Below are 25,858 nucleotides of genomic sequence, written 5' to 3' on the forward strand. Positions count from 1 at the left end.
TTAATAACCCATCTATTTAAGTCAACTGTGTGTTGGTAGGAGAACACCTAAACCTTGCTGGACATGAGGGCCAGGATTAAAGATCTCTGGTCTACGATGTACACTATCTACACTAGCGATACTTGATAAGTCTTCCACATGTTCGTTTAGACCACCCACTATTTTCCTAAGGAACTGCTTCGATCAGTTATGCAATATATGCAACAAAGTATCAGAAACAAGAATATTGGGCATCATGCTACATTTTTTTCAATTCTTTCCATAACTTTATTTTACTTTTTCTCCTGCCATGGGCTCCTATGAGTGCTCCATATCAGATTCAACAAACATTTTTAACTTCAGATAGCTTCATAAATGATCCTCGTAAACTATGCATTCACCCTGTGCATAAATGAGCACATGTTCATGAGAAATCCAAGTTTGCATAATTACCCCCCTGATAATCCCATATAAATTTACAACATCCAGTGCTTGACAGAAGGTGTCCATTCACAGAAATGGCATTGAAGAAAAAGCAGAGACACTTTCAATTTGGAGATTAAGGTACTGCTTACTGGGAGAGCAGCAGCAACAATAAAGGACCAGTAAAAAGCCAAGCTGTGGAGAATATATGACAAGAGCTGTAAATGACCTGTCAACATTTGGTTGCACTGTTTGTAAAGCTCAGAAGGATCAAGCATTGAAAGTGGATAAACAGATTTCTCAAAACGTTTATTGAAAACTGAGCCGAAGTGAGCGGCATCTAAGGCAAGAACCCCTTTCGGAGGAGACAGCAGGTTAGTGACCACGTCTGTCTGGAAGTGGATGATAATGTACGTGTCAGTGGCTAACCTGGTGTCATTGTTCCATCCTGAGGGTGAGAATGGTTCCAGTCGGCCGGCTGCGAACGGGGCATGGCGGCTGCCATACAGAGGGTTCCAGATGCTGATGTATCTTGATCAGAGGACAGACAGGAGATCAGAACCACGCAGACGAATGTAGGAAGGATAATCCAGAGGGTGAAGCCAAAACCAATGTTGGTGACATGCTCGGTTGTCAGAGCCAGGAGGTCAGAGATCCGGTGAAGTGCCGAGGTACAATCCAGTACGGATTCAGCTGACATTTGGTATGGTACACAGACAGACAGAGATCTGGCAGGATTCAAAAGACAGGTCAGGCAGATCAGACAGGGACAGGCAGGTTTAGAGATTGCGAGGCAGAACAGGTCAGGATCTGGTAATCAGAATACAGAAACGCTGGTATAATTCTCTTGAACGGCTCGAAAATAATCTGGTAATGATGACCGGTCCCAAGGCTGGTTAAATAAAGACTAATGCAGGTGGATCAGATGAGCAGGTAATGACAACTGGGCGGAGCTAAGCAGGTGTGTGAAATGAGTAATCAGACCAGGCATCAGTGCCAAGATCATGACACTGTTACAAAGGTAAAACTAAACTTTAAAAAAATAAAATTAATAAGTATAAAAATCTGTCCAGCAAAAACAAGACAAAGTCTTGAAAAGTACTGACGGAGGCAAGATGCATAAGTTCACCATCAGCCAACACAACACAACAATCTGATAAATCTCCTTTTAATACACACGCATACGTGTACTCTACATCTCCAGACCACGTATGTCATTCCTTCATCACGCGCTTCATGTCTCTCATACAACACATAAACATAAAATTGTTAACAGCAAAACTCTAATTCAGGCCGAACCAAACTCATCAGATCCACAGTTTGTGTAACAACAAAGCCTTGGCAGCGCTGAAATTAACAGAATGCATGTCTCACTGTTGCTGAACCTGTTTCTGAGCTTGCTATCAATTTTCTGTTCTACCGTAGATGTTATTTAAATAGTAGTTTGATCTCACATAGAGCTCACTGACTGTTCTTTATTTAGATGACACACAACAAATTAAACCAGTGTTCCCTATATACGGACATGCCAGCTGCAGGTGTAGTGACCAGTCAGTCTGTCACTGGTGACTAAAAAAAATTATTTTATAATTGCAGAGCTCCATAATATATTATGAAGTAATCTAATAAAATTGACAATAACTTCTAAGCAACAGCAGTTGTATTCATTTAGTGACAAACCAGGCTTTGATAACAGCTGATTAATTGTGCAGGACTCCATTGTCAAGTCTGGAGCACCCGTGAAATGTATTCCTGCCTGGGAGAAGATTAGAAATAGCAGAAAAATTGTCAATTGCATTTTATCCTAAATCAATTGCTCCATATTTAAAATAATATCACACAATTGCTATAGACATACATAATGGAAATCTACAATTTCACTCTATATACGATTAAGAGCTGGGTTCTCATTTCTAAAGGTTCTGCACACAAAAATCATGGTCTGAAACCAGTGGAGGTCAGTTTCCATGTAAAAGTTAAGATCTATAATGGAAAATGCGGGAAAATGTGCATTCCCTCACACAAAATGACCAATGTGTATGTTGATTTTGGAGACACGGGAAACACAGATGGTGAGGTAGGGGATTGAAACTGCAATGCAGTATGGTTCCTTTCAGACATTTAATTTCATTCTCATATAAACTCATCATAGATCAACTTCATCATAAGCATTAAAAATTGCTGTGTGACAGATGCTTGCATGCGTAAACCATAACTCTACATGATGACTTTTCGCATGAATACATAAAAAATCCTATTATCCATCTTTATTCAAACTCTGAATAATATCTAAATGTCTTTAAAGTATCACATTTCTTCCCCTGGTGACCATTAGAGTGAAGTGTACCATAGATTAACTCATAAATTGTGAGAACATGTTTGACAATGTAAGATTTATATATAAGACTCAACTCACTGCTGATCCAGACATTTGAATTGAGAAAGCTTCCTGGAGAGGTGGCGAAACGTCTTCAAATCTTGAAAACCAAGTCCAGTGGATATTTTTTGAATTTCTACGGAATGACTATGACCTGGATGACTGAGAACCTTCATCAGCATGTTGACAATGATTACACACTGACTGATGTAAACATTATCTACAGTTGTAACGCTTGTGTTAACATCAGCCACTAAGTCATATAAAGTTGATTGACATTAGCTCTGTGACATCCAGCTGATATTATTAGACCTTAGTGTAGCATTTGACACCTTTAATACTCAATTTTTTTAGAGAACCAAGGAAGTTGGGTCAGTGGTTTCAATCCTACTTGAAGGACAGGGACTTTTTTCTTTCAATTGGGTCCTGAGAAAGCAAAACAGATCCCATCCATATTTTTTTTTACTACCTAAGAAATAAAATATTTTCATGTACCCCTTGCAATGCACTCGCACACCACTAGAGGTAGGAGTACCTCTCGGTTGGGTATCACTGCCTTATGATGTTATAAGGTGGCTATAAACACATCAATCACTGGGTAAATGCATAGAAGAAATCAATACATGGCTGTGCCAAAATTTTCTTTAGCTGAATCAAGACAAAACTCAATTAACAGTCTTTAGACTAACAGTTAGAACACAGCTTCAATTAGAGTTAAACTTACTGGTAAGTCAGACTTAGAAAACTTGTATTCTGATCTTGTTTACACAGGGTGTATACAAAATGAAATGTCTTTTAGTACAGCTTTTCAGACAGTAAATGAACAACTAGATTGCTAGAAACCACAAATACGGCTTGAAATCTGGGTGTAGTAATTGACTCAGACCTGAAACCTCTAAAGACAGATAAGGACAGTAACAAAGTCACCTTTCTATCATCTAAAGAACATCTTTTGGATTAAATGAATAATGTTTCAGCAGGACCTAAAATAACAGTTGTATGCATTAATCTTTAATATGATTGATTAAAGCAATAGTTTCTTCACAAGTCTACCTAAAAAGTTGATTGGAAAGCTGCAGCTGTTTCAGAATATTACTGCCCACATCCTCACTAAAACAAGGAAGGAAGAGCACTTTACCTCAGTGTAACTGAAATTGTTACACTGGCTCATTGTCTTAAATACTTCAGTTAGTCGATAAACTGAATAGTTTTGCTCCAGAATACATAGCAAAAACTTTGTGAATGTATCAACTGCCCCGACCTCTTAGGCCTTCTGGCTTACGTAAATCTACTCTGCATTTCCAGAACTAGAACTTAACATGAAACAGCAGCACCAGAGCAATTGAGGCCCAGATCTACTACACCGGAAAAGACCCCAGATGCAGACTATGCAGAGAGGCCCTATAGACAATCCAGCTCTAACTGCAGGGTGTAAGATGCTAGCAGGGAAAGCTTGCATGGAGCGCCATAACCAAGTGGCTGGAATAGTTTACAGAAACATTTGTGCAGAGTATGGGCTGGAAACCCCAAGGTCACAGTGGGGAAACACCTCCAAAGATGGTAAAGAATGACCGAGCCAAGATCCTGTGGGACTTCCAGATACAGACGGACCGAATGTTGATGGCAAACCAAGACATTATGATTGTAGACAAAAGCAGAGGTAAGCCATTGTGGTTGATATAGCAATACCAAGTGACTGTAACATAAGGAAAAAGCAACGTGAGAATCTAGAGAAATACCAGGGGCTCAGAGAAGAGCTGGAGAAAACCTGGAAGGTCAAGGCATCAGTGATACCTGTCGTCATTGAGGAACTGGAGGAAGTGACCCCCAAACTTGAGAAGTGGTTACAGCAGATCCCTGGAAATACATCAGACGTCTCGGTCCAGAAAATTGCAGTTCTAGGAATATATATATATATATATATATATATATATATATATATATATATATATATATATATATATATATATATTACAAACAATTGAACAGTTTCAACTCATAAAGTGGCCTATGAGTATATTTTGACACACTGTTTAAGTTGATATTTATGTTGTTTATGCAAAACATTTGTCCTTTTCATCAACCTATTTATCAACCTGTTTTGATTCTGTTTTAATTAATACAAGTACAATAAGATTAACAGCAAACATTGTCAGTGCTTTTCAATCATCTTCAGCATATTCAAAGCAAGTATATTAATTGTTGGCAAACCAGTCAACATAAAATCAATTACTCTGAGATTGATTTGGTGTGTGTCAGTTGCCACCTTGACCCTGAGTCATTCAACAAATATTAGCTTTGTTTTAAGAGGCACTAACTCTGGAGTGTCTATATCTTTTCACTTGTCATATTTAAATCTGTTCACTGTGTCCAGTATTGTGATCCAATAGAGTCTAAGGTAAAGACTTAGAAGTTGGGCTTAGTGATGGTGTTAGACAGGTAGGATGGTTAAGTTCCTTTGGGATCAATGGAAGGCCATCCAGAGTTTCATGAAACAGGAGATGCAGGACTTTGTGTTTGTTGAAGTGTTTGCATTTGTACCTTTTCTGACACAGAGGTCAACCAGTCAACTAGGTGCTGAGGGAACCATTTTTTCACAGGCTTTGATTTGCCTCTGAGTAAGTTAGCAAGTATGCTTTCAAAGTCCAGTAGTCTGCGGTCCCAACAGACCACAACAATGGAAGTAATCCCCTCTATCACAGCCAGGGCAAACACATTAGCCACACAACATCAACACTGCACTCAAGAGCCTCATTGACAAATCCTCTTTGGTTTCTCAATGAAATTTAGATGAAAGGTTGCAATGTTCCTTTCCCAAAAAAACAAGGAGCTTATATACTGGTTTTGTAGTTCCAATTAGCATATTACATATTTTTAGTTTTTTTTTTTTTTTTTTTTTTTTTTTTTTTTCTTTTTTTTTTTTATAATCAAACAATTAGAACGATAAAAGAAGAATTTAGAATTCAAAGGAATTAGATTTTTATCATTGGTGATAAGGATGTATATTTGTGGATGGACTTAGTTGTTACTTAAAATTTTCCTTGAAACCTTTGCATAATTCCTGCTATTATTTTTAAATTCTTCAATAAATCAACTATTTAGGCCAGTCCAACAATTATACTTAAGAATACAACATTTTTCAGCCTGTAATGTTTTTACTCTCCCAAGACTAATATTAAAATGCTGCCTCTGGATGAATGCACATTTGCGTTTCTTTTGGAATGAGCCATGATTTAGATGTTCTCCACTAAACACAAATGTTTTTGTAAAAACTTTTCCAAGGACTGAAAGATTAGACTAGTATCTTTCTATATTGTTTTTATTTGTACACTTCTGTATAGTTGTTGCTAATCAAGAGCCAAATGCAAGTTATTTAGTGTCTGATTGAATCCATAGTTAATAGTGTAGAACTACTATATATATTTTTTATATGATGGAATCAATGACTTTAGACTTTTTGCCTGTCTACTTGGAGTATTTTTTATTTTATTTATTTATTTATTTTTTTTTCATTTTCTATGGCTACAAAAGCATTTACCTCAGAGTCATAGCACACTTGGAAGATGCTGTCTTGACTTGCCAGAGCCACCATAATCCCACCTTCTGGGTTGGACTGGGCAAGTTGAGAGTTTAAAATAAGTTTTTGGTTACATTTTGGCATGGGGGCCATGAAATAAATAAATCTAATATAATATAACAACATTTCTTAAATTGATTTCATTTAGAAAAAGGACATTATTTATTCAGTATAATAATTCTAAAGGTATAGTTAATTATCTACTGGAACATTTAATTAATTTACTGCACATTTAATGTATCAATGCTTTATTTGAATATTTAGTTTAATGCATGAAAAAATTCTAAATGAAATCATGTGATGGTATATTTAGTGCTAAATGAAATTATTTCCATTGGCATCCATTTTCTTCCACTAGTTGTTTATTTAGTTTAGGGTACTCATTGAAATGACTTAGAAATCTGTCCAATCCATATTGGTGTTAAAAACTATTGTGATTGATATCGACCTAATGATTATCCTATATTGATTTATTTTATTGTTTTGTATTGCAATAAATAGCAATTAGCAAGGTTTAAGAGGGAAAGTTTTTTCTCTACAAGTGAATAAATAATAATCTGTTGGAATTGAAAGTAAAGAAGAAAACCTTGGTTTTCCCCTCACACTTATGGTTTCAAATGTCCCTCTTCCTTATAAGATATTAAATATTTGCATGATTCTAGCAGTCAATAACAAACCTGTCTATTTTGATATTGCACACCCTCGCCTGTCTGGTGCCATGACTCTTCCTCACTCCAAAAAGTGAAACAACAACATCGCTGGTAGCAAAGTAAACATTTAATTTTTGATGTGCTTCAGGGAGGGCATAATCACAGGCATAATTGTTAGTGGGCAATGGGCCCTTGGGCCCTAACAGGGATGTAGGCTCCCAAGTGAGAGCCCTGTAGACTCCCAGCTGTTCTATGCAACATGCTGAACAGTAGGGGGTCGCCCTGTGTTTGTTTAAAACTAACAGGAGTTCCATTAAAGCCCTGACTCCCCTCATTTAGGACTGCCATTGGGACACAAAGGACAGCCCTGGGAAGCGGCACGTTGCAAGGGACACCAATTATGGAAGCGAGGACACAGGCCAGCTTGTTCGTGCTCAAGGACATGTCAACTCATTGGACCCCCCACCCCCCGTCAAACCCATTAACCAGAGTGCACAGAGAGGCATCTTAATTGGTGTTGGGCAAACAAATTTTGTCACAAAGTTGCAAAGGAAGCTAAGTAGCTGAATGTTCACATTGTCTAACCCCTGACCTGGGCTTCAGGGGCCGTTCAGAGACATCATTATGCTCCATTACTTTGAGTAATTGTCTCAGGCTCATCCTATACCCCAGCAGGGAATCCAGGACAGCAATTAAAAGCAATATTCGAGCAATAAAGATAGCGTAAATACAAAGTGAGCCCTTTTCTCTCTGTCCAGTGATATTATGGTGGCGAGGGGTAAGATTTGGCATAGACAGTAGCTGGTGGGGTCCTTTAGATCGACAGTCAGCGGGGGTCATCTCAGTCTTCTTTCTAGAGTGAAGCTGTTCCTTCTTCTCAGCTCAATCCCCTTCACTGGACCCCCAGAGCCCCCCTCACCACCCACCCTCTCTGCCTCTTTCATTCTGTTTTAAATGGGATTTTGTTTGAGGGAATCACTTGACATCATTAGTTTTGGAGAGCGGCCACCATGGCAGGGTTGCTTGTCTTGGCTCATGAAAACATATGTCAGATTAGCAGCAGAGGACGTGTTTTTCGACCCCAGGTGAAAGGTCCCAACTGTTTTCTTTTTGCTATCTTCTTTTGTTCCCTGCTCTTCTTCCTTCCTTCTCCTTTGTTTATCCACTATTAATTATTTACCTGATTATTCTGTCTTCAAGTTCAAACTGCACAAAGAGGAAATTTGCCTATGTTTAGTGTTGAAATCTGCGATGGACTGTCAACCTGTCCAGGGTGTACCCTGCCTCTTGCCCTTAGACAGCTGGAGATAGGCACCAGAACCCCTCGTGACCCCTTGTGATAAGCGTGAAGGAAAATGGATTGATGCATAGTGTAGAAATTAAAAAAGTATTTTCAGTAAAGTACGAGCCATATTATAAAATCAAACGACCTTCTTAGAGGAGCAGTGCATGGGTTCTGAGAAGGCTTCAAGTATTTAGTTTAAATCCGACAGAAACCACTCTAGGTTCCTGAGTAAGGACCCTTATATCAAAGAATGCTCTTTCGCTTCTCCCTATGGGTGATGGGTGAAATCCAGAAGACAAAATTTTTTTGGAAGGAATTTAATTTCAATGAAAAACATAGACTCTAATTTACTTTCCAGTCATTTGGCAGATAAAATTCTGGATAAAGTCATCAGAAGGCCTGCTGTCATTACAACAAATACCATAAATTTTGATATATCTTTAAAAAAAGAAGAAACCCAAAGACATCTGGAGACCACAACAATTAATAATCCAATAATTCATGCAATGTGAGGTCTGGCATCTAGCAAGCTGGGACTATTCGTTCCATTTGTTTGCAGAGACTGATTATTGTACTCGCAGAGGCTATTTATAAACTCAATGTTTGATTATCTTGTAGGTCATTACTGTGATCAAAGCAGATCAGTTTGGCTTAATTGCAAGCCACATTTATCAATGTCTGAGTTCATAGCCTGCAGACTGAGGAGAAAACTTGTGCTGTAAAATTTGGCAATGTGAAAATTCTCTTTATAGGTCAATTTATTCCCAGCTGTGGCCCTTATGACATAACAGACACTCCATACGGAAATGGTTCAATGGTTGGACTGTTCCTCATTGGTAAACTGTACTGGACCTTAAACTTGTGTATTGACAGAAACTCTTCAAAGACTTCCTAAAATACATGAGCAGTTGTTACATTTTGATGGTCCTTTTAAAATGTTTATTTAAAGCTTTTCATCAAATGTTAATCAGGTCTTGGTTTTATTTTGGGGGGGTTCTAAGAAATTTAAACATCTTAGGGCATTTTGGTTTGATTTTGATGTATTATGGAAATACTATATCCACTACTACCCCTTTGTACAAAACCCAATGTCCACTGGCAATGGATCAGTCCCTGAGCATGATGCTCCCTTTATCATGCTTAGAATAGATTTTTTTAAGTTTGTAAACCTTAAATTTATTCCACAAATTCATTGCCACTGTAACCAAATAAATCAATCTTTGTCTCTTCTGACCAAAAATATTTCCTCTGAAGGGAATTTGGTTTTCCATGCCAATAGCTCGATTGTAGTCATGCTTGAACTGTGTTGATTCCAAGGATTATATTAGATTCTTTTTAATTAATCTCTCACTTTTCTGTTGATTTTGATATTTGATGATCTATCCATTTTCTATTCATGTTAATTACAGTAACGGCTTGCTCTTTTTTCTTGATCCTTTTATGCAATTAGGAAAAAAATTTGTCTTGGAATTTATGCACCGCAAAACTTATCTAAACTTCACAACTGCAAGTTTGTTCAGCGTAAGGTTACTTACCCTTCATATAAGTAGATAAGTAAAATCATCTGGTAAGGAAATTAGTAATTTGGTCCCTAAAATAAAATAATTATACATACTGCACTTGAAATAACATAATAGAGATGTTGTTTTTTATAACCCATTTAGATCAAGAAAGTTTTACTTATGTTAAGTGCAGTAAGTTGCTCTTTATTCAGGCTTAAACGAGTATCTGGACTACTCAGTTAATAACAGCGTTGGTTATTAAAACATTCCTGTTAATGGTGGCAAGAAATTTACCAGCTTGAGTCAATCACAAAAATCAAGAAGTTAATAAGCTTTGAACATCTCAAAGAAACACATTTTGGAATTGTAAAGTGACATTTATTTTTGTGTGCCTAATTTTATTGTTTAGAAAGCACCAAGTACTGTTGATGCATCTCACAATCCTGAGATTCCTTGTTTTTGATTTTCCTTTGTGTGTATTTCAGTATGTCGCTTAGTTTTTTGGTTGCTGCTTTCATAAGATTGTTTTTCCTTAATGTTTTCCCAAATCTTTCATTGTTTGCCTTCTCCTGGTGTTCTTTATACATTTAGAGTAATTTTCTGTTATATCTTTATTAGATATAACTTCTGGGTTTTCTATGTACTGTTATGGTCAATTAATCTCCCACCTTCAGCTATGGCCACCATGCAATAATGCCAATTGCATGTTGGCCATATTGTTCATATATTATTGTTCATAATTTTTCCATAGTTTTGTCCATGCTCTTCAATAAATTAGAATCTCAGTTTTTTTTTTTTTTTTTCTTACAGTCACAGTTGCCTGTCCATTGACTGTATGCTATATTATTTTGCCACAATTCAATCTGATTCTGCTAATAGATTCTTTAAACCAAAATATGATACTTTAAGCTGGTAAAAGGCTTCAAACAAATGAAAGAAGATCAAAAATCAAACAATATTAAAGCGAAACCTGATTATAAATTATATCTATTTTTATTTTATTTTATTTAACTTTATTATTTATTGAAAGATCATTTTTTAGGTGTTTTAAGCAATATTGTAAATAAGAAAGGGGGAAACAGTGTTTTGTTTTCAAGGGAAACCTTTTGAAAACGACTTATTCGAAAATGAAAAACCTCTCGATTACAATCTTATTGTTTCCAGCTTCTCCTTATGTAAAATTAAGACAGAAGCTGATAAAAGCCGGAGTTGTTCTGAGTACAAGAACGATGCATGACGTAAAAAAAAAAAAAAGTGTGGAGATTGCAAGAGCATGAGGTGGAGCCCCTCTGTTTGGTTGCAACATGCTGATGTAATTTTTTTCAGGATCTCACTGTTTTCGTTTTATGTAACAAGGCTAAAAAATTTGGAATTATGTCTCTACTTAAGTAACATTTAGATATCTGACAATGGCCGCTTTAGGTGAGCTTGATGCTTCAATTAATCAACAATTTTATGGTTTCATAATTTTATTTTAAAAAAGCAACTCTGTTGTGTGCTGTGCCAGTTTTACCATTACCGGCTAAAAGGCGTCACAACCTAGAAATGTGGCCTTGATAGAATCAAGCAGCCTCTGCCTATTGGTGGGAAAGTGCTGATTAATTGTGTCGTAGCCCTGTGAGAAAGTACGCCCTGCGCAAAGCACTAATTATGGGCCCTGCCTGGCCGAGAGAAAAGGGGACAAAACTCTCAACAAAGGCTCATCTCATATCTCAAGACAATGAGGGGCCAAAAGAATTGTAGAAAGGAGAAGTTAATGAGCTGTGTCACCTGGCATCTGTTGATGCTGGGACCAGGACCGGCGTGTGGGTGTTTGTGAAAGAGACAAGCTTTTTGTCTTTCTTTGTGTAGATTTATGTTATTTTCCTTTCTGCAATATTTCCAGCAGAGTAATAAAATAACTGCTCATATTACTGAAGAATAAATAGAAGAAAAAAAAAAACTCTCTCTGTGAAACTCTGACTTCTAAATACTTCTGATGCTTAAAATATCACATGCTGTCATACTTATTTAAAAGTTGAAACAAGGGCAAAAGAACAGGTTCCAAATTTGTTTTTGAGAAATATTGAAAATTGAACTTCCCAGAGATGAACAATATTTGCAGCTCTAGTTGCACTGGATTGTACTGCTGATTCTAAATAGTACTGATTCAGTGGAACAATACAAATATAGCATATTTTACTTTTCATATTGTTTAACAAATATGTATGAGCCTCTATTGCTGTCTTATAAAATCCCCTTAGAATAAAATACAGTTCATTGAAATGTAACATAACGTTGAAGAAGATACATGTATGATTTGTCTGCCATCTAATATGCCAGAAATATGTAATAATGCTGTATATATATATATATATATATATATATATATATATATATATACATACACACACACACACACATACTGTATAAAGCTGCACGGTTTGTAGCACTTTCTCTCAGCAGAAAGGTTTCAGGTTTAATTCCATGCATGGAATTTGCATGCATGTTCTCCCTGTCCATGCATAGGTTCTGTCTGGGCACTCCAGGTTCCTCTCGCAGTCCAAAAACATGACTGTTTAATTGGTGTGAGCATATTGTATAATTGTATATCTCCGTATATATATATATATATATATATATATATATATATATATATATATATATATATATATATACCAGTATATCTTTTTTCAGCATTCATGATGATTTAAGACATACAAGGGAACAAAGATTTGTTTTTCCTTCTCCACTCTTTTACTTTGCTTGTTGTTAAAGTGAAACACTGTCTGACTTTGCAGAAACTCTATGTACAGTAAGCGCATTTGTAATCCTGGAAAAACATAACATTCAAAGCTACTTTGAGCATCACAGAGTAGTTCCTCGGTTGAATTCCGTCATAAAAGGCAACCAGTCGGCTGTGGTCGGCATTTCAGTGTAAGCTAGATGGGTGGTAGCAAAGTACGGGTGTTTGGACAGTAAATGACGTGACCTGAAACTACATTTAGTTAGCATGAGGTGTCGGGTAGCTTGAACTTTGTTTTGTTTGGCTTCATATTTTTGTTTTTTACAGACTTGGAGAAGAGATTTCAGTAACATCCACAGAGACAAAGCATGATTTATGTCTCAAAGAAGGTATATTTCTGTTGACAGGGCTAATTGTTAAGTGTGTGGTTGCTGAGCTCCAGGCCAAAGAAACCACTTTGTTGTTGCACTAAAATTTGTATAACTTATTCAGAACCACAAAGTTTTTTTCTCTACATATTGACACAACTTTGGTCATACTGTACCCATTGTGCAAAGTTTTAGCCTACAGAGATCTTTCTAATAAGAGAATAAAGCCTACTTGGAAGGCAGGACTGCTTTTAAAGATTCTACCTCCTTTCAGAGGGAGGCTCGGCTTTGCAAAAAGGGAATTCTATGTTTCATTTGGAAGTTATTGGTCCACTTCCAAGACCGTCCAGCCTTCAGTGATCAAAGGTTGAGTCGGAGAAAAGCCTAGCAGGAGGCTTATGCAAAAATGTCATCTCCTTATTGCAAATGGGCTGTCATGTTTTTAACCATCAGCACTCGTTTAAATGTCAGATGCACTGAGGTTGTGCTTGGCCAAGTTTGAAGAATGCAGTTTGGGGGGGTGGGGGGATGAAAAGCTGCATTCTCACATTTAAACACAATATAATGTTGGATTGATTAGACCTCGAATTCAGACATTTGAAACAAATGATATCAGGAATCTATTATAATGGAATAAAAAATATAAATGTATAATTAAAATGGTGATAGGATAGGTTTTTATTTATATAAGAGCCAGAGGGGCAATGGCAGTTATTTCCCACAGGTCTTACAGGCATATAGATATATTTTTAGATTTGAACTTAATAGTAAAGAACATGCTTAATATGTCACAATAATTTATTTGTTACCATAATTTCTTTTCTGTATTCCTTTTGTCCTTTTAAAGCCCCATCTTTAGCAACACTGTCAAATGATGCCAATATATTTAGGATTAAAACATCAAACTAGGTTCTTTAGGAGGATGAAAAAGCATGTTTTATCTAATCAGGTACACAAGCATGTGAAAAGGAGATTTTACAGATTAGTTGGTTCAAAATATTCTAAAGATGACCAGTGTTTTTTACATTGATATGTAACCTTCCCTCAATCAAAACACCTGTAGTGTTGCCTTGGTTTTCAGGGTCTGTATTCAACCTGAACCTCATGAGTGCCTTCCAAAATGGCAACTTGTTACAAAACTGTATGAAAATGCCCCTGCTAGTTTTTTATTTGAATTTCTTCTCATGCAAAGGTAGAAAATGAACAAATGACATCAAGTGAAGTTTAGAATACAAGAAACATTCTTCAAAATCCCCCAGCCCTCTTACAGCAAACCCCTGAAGACAAAGAGTCTTCAGTGCGGATCCATTACGTTAATGGTGCATCACCGGGTCACACGTCGAGCACTCTGTTTCCACCTTTAAAAGCAGGTCAGACATTTGAAATCCCATGACAGAATGGGGAATCTCTGGATCTGCTGGAGGTGACTACCAGAGTGGAGTGAAGGAGGGGGGCCCTGATAAGATCGCAAGGAATTTAAACACAAGTATTTTTCCCCCTTCAAAGCCTCCATCTTTCAGTCTGACAGTAACTGTAAACATCATTCCTGCACACAGGATTATGAGATGTGCTATTCTGCTTTCATTTAGCACTTTAAAAACATGGAAAAATCTCCACTATAGTGTCAGTTTATAGAGTTAGAGGAGATAGCATGTAGATCAAAGTCATATTCTAGCTGCTACTGGCTTCAAGATCTTAACAGGGAAAAATATATTTATCACTTTGCTTTTTTTTGCTGCCATTCACTACTTTTAATCACAGCTATGCACAAAAATACTACTTTATAATCCAATGATGGCTTTTGCAGAGATAACTGTATCAGTGCTGCAGGAGAGACCAGATTTGCTTTCATAGTGATATAAAAATCCTTCAGAGTTGTTGCAATAGGTCTTTTTAAAGCGATGACCTTAAAAGTAGTCCTCACACTCCTGAGTTTGTATATAAAAATGCATACCTTGGCAGTATGTGGAGAAGGGAATGTACGCTATGTTGAACCAACTACCTGAAGCATTCATCTTTCAAAGACTGTCATATTCGGCAGGCAAATTTTCAAAACCCAGACACAAAAAAATGTTTCTATAATAAACACAAACTTTTTTAAATATAGTCCTCATTTTATTAAAAGAGGCCAAATAAAACTCACATTTTATTTACAAAGGGAGACAATAAATATCTTAATAATAGTCATAAAATTATTTTTTGCTTAGATTTGTTTAAAAAAAAAACATAAATGTGTCATGTTGTTAGTAGTAGGTCATACAAAAAGACCCTCCATGAGACTGGTAGATACAAACTACTGGTGGAAAAAAAAAACCTGGAGTTTATTGTCATTGAGTGAAGTTTTCCCTTTTTAAGATTCAGACATGAAATCCGGTTAAAAGGATTTCCTGAATCCTGTCATCTGAATATTAGCAAAAGTAGTTTCAATCATCTGATGAAGTTGTATGAAAAAGTGTTGGAGAATAACACACAGATACCTGTCTGTGGATGATCGATGTGCTTTTTTCTTTCTGAAAGCATCTTCAAGTGAAAAAAAAAACAAGAGCTGGCTTTAGGGTCAAAGTTGAGATTAACTGAACACAGACAGTCAGACTAGGTACAGATAAACAAAAGAGGTAGAGGAAGTCATCATGAGCCCCAAAAGGCTGGCAAACTCTCAGGTTAGGAATAAAAGGCATCTACATTTGAAGCAGTTTTAACACATGTGACAAAGAGCTGAAAGAAACAGACAAAAGGGATTAACAACCATCCCCAAGTGTGTTGAAGCTGGAAGACAGTGTGGAATTACGCTGTTGTCTGTTTGGACTGTTTCCTTCCAGTGTTTAAACAAGGCTAAAAATCACAACAGGTGTCGAACTCGTCAAAGCACGTTGCGTTTCGGCCCGGATCGCAGGCTGCATGGAAATGTCATGAAGATCTCACCAGGGACTGCGAGGTCTCAGCGCATTCCAGGAGCCGCAAGCGACTTGTAGGGATGAAAGGCACACGGAAAGAAAGTAAAGGACAAGAGACTTGTAAAATATTGCACTCAAAGCTACACAGTTATCCCGGCAGCATGGTGTCACCTGCCGCCTCTCTCCGTTTCATCTCCATGGTGTCTAATTCCAGTGGAAAGTATTGGATCCGCGTTGTCAGGGGCAACACAAACAAAAACCGACAGGTATTCCAATAAATCTCTAGTTGGCTGATTTTTATAACATTGCGTCAGCTCCTGCTTCAGCTCCCATTGTCAAAAAGAAAGTATGCCTTCAGCTTGCAGTTCAAACGTGGCTGAGGACAGCAGCGACACGAGTTCTCTCAGAGGTCCTTGAGTTTATCCAGTATAAATAACATGACAGAAAATTTAGCACAATGACATCAACCCAGGAGAATCCAAGAGTCAGGAAATATCATCCTGAAATACAAAAATATAACATCTTTGACTCTTTTGTTCATTTTTTTTTTCTTTCTTTTACAGAAGTTGGGTCTTTAAGGTGATTCTTTTAAGAAGCTTGAGATTTTCAGTTTGTTTTTCCCCCCCTTGTGAGGATATCTAGTGCTGTCCCAACGGTCCCATCAGTTCCTCTTGGAGTTTTGTTTTAACCGCCGAGCCCTTCGTGTCCGCTTAGTTACTGGGGTGAAACGGAACTCCTCTAGCGGGTCCACTCGGCCCTTCGGATGGCGCTTCATGAAGTGGACTTCTTGTTGCCTCTGTGTGGTGCGGAACCCTTTCTTGGGCCGTCCCTTTCGGTTGAAGCCGAGGTACCATCCTTTGTACTTAGCAGACACCAGGGCTGTGTAGTTGTTCTCCAGGAATTCCTCCACAAAGACGCAGTCTTCCCTCCTTCCATCGGGCTGGAGAGTAGAAAGAAAATAGACAATATTAGAAACAAAGCAGCACAAATATTGGATTCCCTAAAGTCTGTTACTTTCATGCAGGATGATGACTAAGAGTTATTTAGAGGAAAACCTCATGAAATTAAGGGGAGTGGAGGCCTAGTGGTTAAAGCATTGCAGTTGGTTCCCCAGACTGCTCCCCGGGCACCGTACAGTGGCAGCTCACTGCTCCCCAAGGGGATGGGTTAAATGCAGAGTGTGAATTTTCCCCATTGTGGGACAATAAAAAGGATTTACATTTGATTATATAAAATATGGATTTATGATGACAGGTTTTTTTTATATATCTAATTAGTCTCTATTCACTTTTCGGATCTACACTGAACTCCTTATGTTAGAAATATGCTTTTGCTAAAGATTTGAAGTAAATACAATCTTGGATAACAGGGAAATAGCACCCCAAAACAAGATATAAAGGACATTTTATTCCCATGAAAGGAGCGAACAGCCAATGCAATAAGGTGTTCAGAGGTGTTATGTATGGGAATAAATGAAATTAGGCAAGAAAAAATTATGTTTTTTGTGCATGTTTAGCCACCCTAGTTAGCCTCAGTAGTAACGTGTTTCTTCCTTGTGATTACACCAAATAAAGGTGTCCACACCTATAATCTCTTTGTATACCAGTAGTTAAAGTTATAGTGTTAGCTTTAAGGGACTTTTTAGGGCCAAACATGTTGTTGTAAGGAGACTATTGGAGACAGAGTCCTGAAGTGGTGTGACATGATTCCGTACCTCAGAGGGTAAAGACAATAATTATGTGCAGAAACGTGGGACTTGCACAACCACTCCATGGTTTCCTAAGGTATTCTGGTCACACAGTTGCTCGGGATCCATATCAATACTGGTCTGAACTGGAGCAGGACATCTGTATTCACACATTTCACCAGACATTTGGCCTGCAAATTGTCCCTAATTGAGTCTTTTAATCTTGATTCAAATTAAGCAAACATTAATAGTTTTTGTAACTTTAAGAATAAATAGGATATTTTTAACATGGCTGTAGTTGTACCCTTAAAACAATTAGAGAAAAAACTTAAACTCAACGTTAAATAGAATAGAAATAGAAAAAAGCTCAGGAAAAATAAAGGGAATAACTGTAAAAAAATAAGTCTGATACTGTTCAAATATTTCCAATGATGCAGCAATCAAGAATATTGGTGACTGAAAACTTTTCCAAGGGAGGATCTCATACATTTTTATGTTTGACTTTAAATTACATCTTTACATGGCAGAGTTCAGCTTTATTTCTAAACTAACATAAGTGGCTGAAAGGAGCTAAATGTTAAGATTAAATGTCAAAACTCATCTTTGCAGGTATGATTTTAATTTGCCTCTTAACCATATTATGATTCGAATTTATTCATGTCTGTTAAACAAAAGTCTTCCTCCATTAAGCAATACTTTATTTAAAGTGGGTATAACTAAAAAAGCAAGATGACACCTACAAAAAATGTATTAGACCTTAAATAAAAAAATGTAAATGAGTTTTCACTATAAAAACAGAACCAAATCTGGCTTAACAACAGCTACCAACTGCTTTCTGACAAGCAGTTTTACAGCTCTAGAAACTCATCAAAGTGGCCTACAGGAATTATACAGAACAACAGTCAAAAAAGTCATCATGTACTGAGGCCTGAGTAAACCAAAGATTTTAAGGTCAACTTTAGGGTGTGCACGTCCGAAGAGAATTGTTTTCATTTTCAAACTATAAAAAACAGCTTCAATATATTCCATTAACGTTCCAAATATTGAGCAGCTGTTAAAGCAGTCTATCTTCTCCTCAGAAATGTCTCAAATCACATTTCAAACATTGGGAGGCAGATTCATCTTTAAATCAGCACATTAACAACAACACTTATCGATGACTGAAAGAAGTAGACTGAGGTCATATTTTCAGAATATGTAAAGATTTTTTAAATGGGTTAAAAAGCACAAAAGCTATAAAATAAAAATAAAAAGTAAAAAAAATATAATATTTACATCTAGAAAATATATTTAGGCCCCGTCCACACGAAGTCAAAACGAACACGAAACGCTGATATTTTCCAGAACGTTTGTCGTAAAGACGGAGACGTAAAATAAATGTGATCGTCCACACGAATGCATGGAAACGCTGCAAAATGTATGCCAGGCCTGTAAGTGGCGCTGTCGTGCCAAAGCAAAAATAGGCGACGAAATGTTGGGCATGCGCACTAATATTTATACATGGTTGCCCTGTTGTAAGCCCGACAGCAGGGTGAGTAGCATGAGCAGCAACCATTCAACACAGTACGGCGCCATTGTTGTTGTGATACTGTGTCGCGCATGCGTGTTTAGAGGCGACGCTATGACGCATGCGTGTAAAAAAAAAATGCGGTTAGAGCTTAAAGATGGAAACGCGAAAACGGCGTTTCAAAATCTTCCCACTTTGAAGGCGGAATAAAAAAAAGATTGTTTACAAACCCCCGAACGCCGGCAACGTATGGATAAGAGGCTGGTTTGGTGAAAAATTTGTGCGTTTAGGCCAGGGTTCGGCTTCGTGTGGACGGGGCCTAAATCTGAAAAAAAATGTGATTTATCCTCCCTGTGCAATACAGGGAGAGAGCACATCTTTTAACGGATAACAGGAAGCCTTGACAGGGTACTATATACTTTGTTTTATTCATTTAGGCAAATGTGTAAGCAGTTTTTAGAATTCTAACCATGCATTATAACCTCTTTATTTCTGTCTGAGATTAACAATGCTTAACCATGCTTTATTGCTTTCTCACACTAGTTCATCTAATCATTTTATATATTTATATAAGAGGCCAAAGCAGGGAACTTAATTTTCTTGTATCAAGTTTCTAAAAAATACATTGGATTCAGCTGAAATCTGTTACAGCAAGTTAATGTTGTGCAGAAATTCTGAAACAAAAATAGGACATAAAAATCTTACCTATCCAAAACTAATAGTTTTGGTAAATTTACAACTCGTATTTGTTGGTATAGGGAATTTGAAAAGTTTTTTGCTACGTTTTAAATTCAATCGCAGTTTAGTTTTCTGCAAACAAATCATACATTTTTTTTTAATGATTAAGATAAAATGTGTATTTTTAGCAAATGTCAGTAGGCATACATACTATCCTGCAGTAGCAGGTCACCCATCTTTCATTTTATACACAAATAAGGGGTTTTGTACTACTAAGAAAAAACTCATCTCGCTTAGTTCAACACTAAAAGGCAGCTGAAATTACAAACATTGGGGTTATTAATGGAGCTAAATTATGTGTCTCAGATGATAATAAACTTTTTCAGCTACATAAACTACAGTCACATGCAGTCATCTTCCTCTTGGGGCCACCTGGTGTGACTAAGTGATAGAATTGCAACGGCATTCCTCCTAAGTGACCATTAGTCTCTCAATGCATTGTGGTGATTGCAGTCAGTAATTGACTGATCGAGTGTCAAAGGAGTTGGCCGATTACGTAATGGAAGAATGGCTTTGAGTTATCAAAGGGGTTTTGTTCGGGTGAGCAAAAAACACAAGGAGAAAAACGATCTGAGGTTCAACTAAATTCAGCAAGGATTAAAAGCTCGGTTTACAATATGGGTTCTAATATTAGTCTAATAAAGCTTTTCAAAGCCTTCCATAAGACTTAAACTAAACCATACTCACCCTTCCGACAATTTTGCCGTTATTGTTCATGCAAATGTAATGTTCACTTTCTTTTCCTTTTATTCGAATGTGACTCCCGAAGGTTTCCGTCTCGACAACGAGAAGAGCTGTAGAAGAAAAAAACAACAGTTTTAATTGAATACATCACAATGGCTCTCTATGTATAGATTTCACCTCATAGTGAGAGGAAAACATTCATGGTGAGTTTAAGATGCACAATCGGCGATTCTTGTTTATGAAAATTCTCTAAGATCCGATTACCACTTAAGTGAATCTATTGTGATGATTCAGAACTTTACTATAAGTTTTATTTTTGATTTCTCAAATAGACTTGGTCATTAAAATAACCAGTTGAGCCAACTGGCATGACTAGACAAGACAGTAAATTGACTGAAGCCGTATCCCAATGGCTCCCTTACTTTCCGGGCCCCTGACACCCCACTCCTGCTCCCATCCTACATGTTCACCCCTGCAAGGTCACCTTTGTCTCCACTCGCCCTCAGACCAGTAAAGAAATCTGCCAAACATTTGTGGAGTAGTTATGCGCCCCTCAGGATTAGGTTTCAAGTTCCCTTTAGTCTGTGCTCACTCAATCAAAAAGTTAAGATGATCCATTTGTTTAACACACAGGGCCATTCAGTAGCGCTCAAGGGAGCAGGGGAAGAATAGTGGAAGGGAATGGGATGGGCTCGGGGGCAGAAGTACTCTCCCGCCCTAAAATCAAACCTTTAGAAAAAAAAAAAGTGGGAAGTAGGTGACCTTTCTGAAAAGTTTGGGAGGGGAAAACAATTCCCTCTTCAGTGGTAAGAAATTTCTGTTTGTAGTAGCTTGGTTTTATAATTAGATGGATTAGTTTAGATCCCTTAAGGTGCAGTTAAGAAAAGTAAAACCCAATCTGAGCAGCTGACATATTTACTGACATATTTGTTCTCTCCTTTCTTGCAAATTGTTCTTTTTCCTTCACCTAATCCCCAAAATGTTTAATAACTTAGTAGTACAGGGAAATTCAAACTCTCCCTAAACTTAACTATCATCAGTATAACTTAGTTGTACTTAATCACATTCTTATTCCTTAATCCATGCAGGTTTATGGTTGCCCACAAGTTTATTGAGCAGTTAATTGAAAAGAACAAATAAGTTGTACATTTAATAAAAAAAATTTGGAGTCCCACAAGGTTCTGTCTTAAGAACTAAATTTTTCCATTTAGCCATTGAATGATTCTTCCATAAGAGGGATGAAATAAAATATTTTTGGTAATGAGTTAAAGGGCAATCTAATTAATTTACTAGATACGAATTACGTAGAAAATGGTTAATTAGACTTAGACAACTTTTATCGTCATTTCTTTTATACACAGGGTGTATACAAAACGAGATTTGGTTTTGCATACACTCTCATGACATTTCCATTTTTTAAAGTGCAGCAGTGATCACATCTAAACAGTGTGGGAGAAAAAAACATGGTGCAAAACAGCAAAACGCATTGATATGGAAGTTCAGAGCATAAAAAAAAATTAATAAAGCTCTAGAATAAAACGTGTATGTAAATATTCATTTATAAGCAAATGACACTTTTCAATTATTTTGACAATGATAAAAAAAACAATGATTTCTTATTCAGTTCAAATACTTTAAGGAAAAAATAATGCTGCAGGCTATTTAAGATTTTTCCTCAGTCTATGATTAATCGTGATGATTTTGAATGTTTTGCTGAGTAGTAATTTCTAGATGGAAGACTAATAAGTGCACATAATAGGAAAAAATCCAATGAAACTGTAAAATGAAAATGAATTGAGCAATTGTTATGTGAATATATCCTTTCTTTCTAAGCAACTGCATCAGGGGGGTATTGGTCTGTTTTCCCAATGATGCAGTGAGGCTAGTGTGCGAAAGAGAAGCTGAGCTTACTGGATGACTGTGAGCAGATTAAAATATCCATCTGAACTCCTCTTGAACTTTTTTTTCTTATAGTGCATTGCTAAAATAGAATCTAAAAGAAATGGAGTTACGTCCCTCTTGACCTTAAACAAGTGGACATCTGTCAAAAAATCAACTAAAAGCTTAAATACGTTTTTGTGTTTTAAATCCACATTGCAAGCATATTTGCAAAGAAATGGTGGAATTATCTGTACAATACACACAGACACCATCCATCCATCTTGTGTTTTAACTGTCCCCTTTTTCAATTTTAGAGACAGACATCATTTACAATGAAAGGTTCTGGAAGAAGTCGAATGTTAATCTTTTAAAAGTAACAAAACGCTATGCTTATACCTGGGATGGATGATAATGCTTCAAATTTGAATGTACAAATATGCAGACAACGGTCTACAACCAAGTTAGGTATGTCTTGTTTTTTGAGTGCGTGGGGGGGGGTGAGATTGTGGGCCTTTTGCCGCAAGACTACAATCTTTCAAAGTGAACATTACTAGTGAGTGCAAAGGAGTTCACAGGTGCCAGGTACTGCAGCTGGATGGGGAGGAGGTGGTGCGGGACAGAGAGAGGGGGAGAGAATTGGCAAAGGCTCATGGGAAAAATTGGATCTGCTTCCACTCAAGCTCTAACAAGCAGTGAGGAAACTTCGCCTGCGCGCATCTGCGACTGAACAAACTGACTCAGAGGCATTCAAGACCAGCAATTTTGGAGCTGTGAGTCAGCTGTTGTGAGAAAAAAAATATCTGCAGGGAAGTACGGTGCAGGCTACATCAAAGAGCTCTTTACTGACCATCAATTTAGCCATATTTGATCTACAGTAATGAAAAAGCACACGCAGGGCTAAGTGGTGAGATTTAAGGGAGATAATTCATTTGAGATCAAAATTCTCAAGGATGTTCACATTTTGAAGTACAGATTCACCAAAAAACCCTCTCTAGGTAACCTTTCTAGAAAAAAACATGTCAATCAGATACACTGATCAGTCTATTACAAGCTTCTGGTTTTACATTAAGCTTGTTTTCCTTCTTTTTTTGTAAGGACAACAGCGGTTACAAGACAGAAAATATGCTAAATAGATTTGAAATTTAAAAAAGGATTAGAAAATGCATGAAGATTTATGCATCAACGCATATTTTGTTAAACTCAAGGAAGAGCATCAGGTACATGTTGTTTATGGATTCGTGTATAGACAGGAAAGACGGGTGGTACTTATTTAATAAACAGAGAGAAAAAAAATGATTTTTCAGCAACGAGCAATTTTTCTGATCAGAGCCAATATCTGGCCAATTGAAATGTTTATCTTTAGTATTTAGCATCATAAAGATCACCATTAACATTAGTAGTTTCAAAAGGATTTTGCCTAACCTCTTTTGTTAATGTCTGACTTCCAAAATACAACCCCTCTTTCACTAGACACACAGAAAATCACCTACGAACAATGAAGCGCAAACATCCTAAAGAGCAGGGGTTAAGAGGGAGTCTCTAGACGCAGCAAAACATTTATCAAAGCTGGGTTTGCATTCTCAGACTAGCTATATTGTCAGGTGAGATGCACAGAAATTCTCCCATACCATACTTGCCCCCATCATCTCCATTGGCGTTGATCTTCTTCCCCAATATCTGGACGTGCTTTCCTGTGGTCCTGCTATAGAGCTGGTAGATCCGGACCTGCTTTCGGCTCAGATCATCCGGGTTCCTTGTGTGGTTCTCAATGTAAACCCTGAAATCTGCAGTGCTCTGCTGCGATTCCTGCACGACAAGAGACAGACAGCAACACTGTCAAGACACAGGTGTTGATAGTAATACGTGCTGTTGGTTTTATGGGTTCTATGTCAAAAGAGGAGTGCTTTAGGGTGTAAAAAAAGAACATGGAGATTTGTGCGCTGCACAGATTTACCGTTTCTCTCCTTTAAAGTGCCAATTTTTATGTGCAATGCATTTACAACGAGCTAAGTACTTTGTGAGAGTCACTAATGAAGTGGATGTTTGAGTAAAACTTCAACAGAACAAGGGCAAAGCCTTCAGAAAATCCTTGTTTCTGAGTATCGGGGCGCAGTATAAAGTGAGCCTGGGGCGGTATTGAGAAACCTGTACTTCATTTCCACAAGTAAGCAAGCCACTAGCAATTATACACCTGAAGCATCCAGACCTGTTGCACTATCATCAAACAAATATCTGCCTGCAGGCTAAATAGGGTTCATAAATTAGAAAATGCAGCAGGCGTAGGACATGAGTGAGGAAGAAAGGAGAACCTTAAACCACAAAGACTTGCTTGTTGGACATTTTTTTAAAACAAATTGCACAAATCTTCCTTCTCTCTCTCTCTCCCTAACTTTATGTTTTTTGAGTTACCTAAGACCTGACATAAAGATGTGGAAAAATAGTTGGCAGCATTTCAGAAAAGCAACTGTGACCCAACATGTGGAAGAGGGAGAGGGAAGGTATACTTTCAGAAGCCATGGAATCTCGGTTCAAACCATGATTCTATCTCCCCAGCTGTATATGGTGTGGTAATTGCAGAGTAATGGCTTTTTATGTGGCTGATCTCAGGTGGCTAATTATATACAGATTACATACCCAGAGTGCTTGTTGATTTAACTTCAGTGAATTGATGGCACGTAGCAAAAACATGATGGGAAACGTTAACTCCCGCAGAACAAATCCTTTAAATCGGAGAGGAAAGAAAAACAACTTCTTCAAATCCGAACGCAAACTTGTTTAGGCTCCTGACGTCCCTCTTTCTCATTCAAATGTCACACGTTTCCGTGTCTCTGAAATCCCTTCTATAAGCTGGGAAATGCATGTTCTACACTAATAAAACCCTCATAGATACAAGAAGTGATAAACATTAAGGTTTGAAATGCCAACTTTTTGTAAATGTGAATCTAAAGCTAACCATGGGCTTAATGGACAATTAAAACTGAAGTTTTGACTAAAATCATTCTTAAAACTTAAAATAAAATTAATTTTGTTAAGAACATTGATGATAAGATATTCAAAATGTGGAGTGCAAAATATTGTTTTATGTTATTTTTGTACAAAGTGCATCTTCTGTGCCTCTTTACTTGCACCCACGCTAAAATTTCACAGAATATGACAACAAAGGGTTGCCAGATCAAGCAAGAAAAACCCAAATTTTGCTCAAGTGTTTACCTTAAACCCAACCTGAACCAAAGGTCCACATTCTAACTGTGTAACAAAAAAAAAAAAACATGTTTAGAGCTAATGTGATGCAATAACTGTAGATATGAACTGATGTGTTTCTTTTCTCTCCCAACAGAAATTTCTACTTTTGAGCTTCCCTGCCTTTTCCTCTTTTTACCATCAGTTAAGCTGCAGCAGCCACAACGGCAGGGAAAGGTGTCGCTGCCGCAACAGCAGAAGACTGTGCATTCCAATTTCCACTGAGACATGTTTGCAACTGCAAGCACTTCATGCCAAACTCTCCACAAATATGTTCAAAGCTGTTCATCAGCATGATCTGTTGTCAAACATGAACCTCAAAGCTGTGGAGTGAAAAAAAA

The 25,858-nt window shown here is 37.3% G+C and overlaps 1 protein-coding gene across 2 annotated transcripts in view; it reads right to left on the minus strand.

The window, feature by feature from the left end:
- Nucleotides 1–13,757: 13,757 nt before the first annotated feature.
- Nucleotides 13,758–25,858, minus strand: part of LOC107089165 (fibroblast growth factor 18-like) — a 14,419-nt gene continuing 2,318 nt past the window's right edge. Inside the window, exons 3-5 of one of the 2 annotated variants that reach the window (XM_015381802.1) lie at nt 23,915–24,083; nt 20,400–20,506; nt 13,758–16,720 (exon numbers count right to left, since the gene is read on the minus strand). In XM_015381802.1, coding sequence (XP_015237288.1) covers nt 16,442–16,720; nt 20,400–20,506; nt 23,915–24,083 — 555 coding nt within the window. In that variant the 3' untranslated portion in view covers nt 13,758–16,441. Of the gene's footprint in view, nt 16,721–20,399; nt 20,507–23,905; nt 24,084–25,858 lie in introns of both variants that reach the window. The other variant, XM_015381801.1, reaches the window with a different exon arrangement.

The sequence above is a fragment of the Cyprinodon variegatus genome, unplaced genomic scaffold (genome assembly GCF_000732505.1).
Source record: "Cyprinodon variegatus isolate N-32 unplaced genomic scaffold, C_variegatus-1.0 Scaffold242, whole genome shotgun sequence".
Taxonomy (NCBI): domain Eukaryota; kingdom Metazoa; phylum Chordata; class Actinopteri; order Cyprinodontiformes; family Cyprinodontidae; genus Cyprinodon; species Cyprinodon variegatus.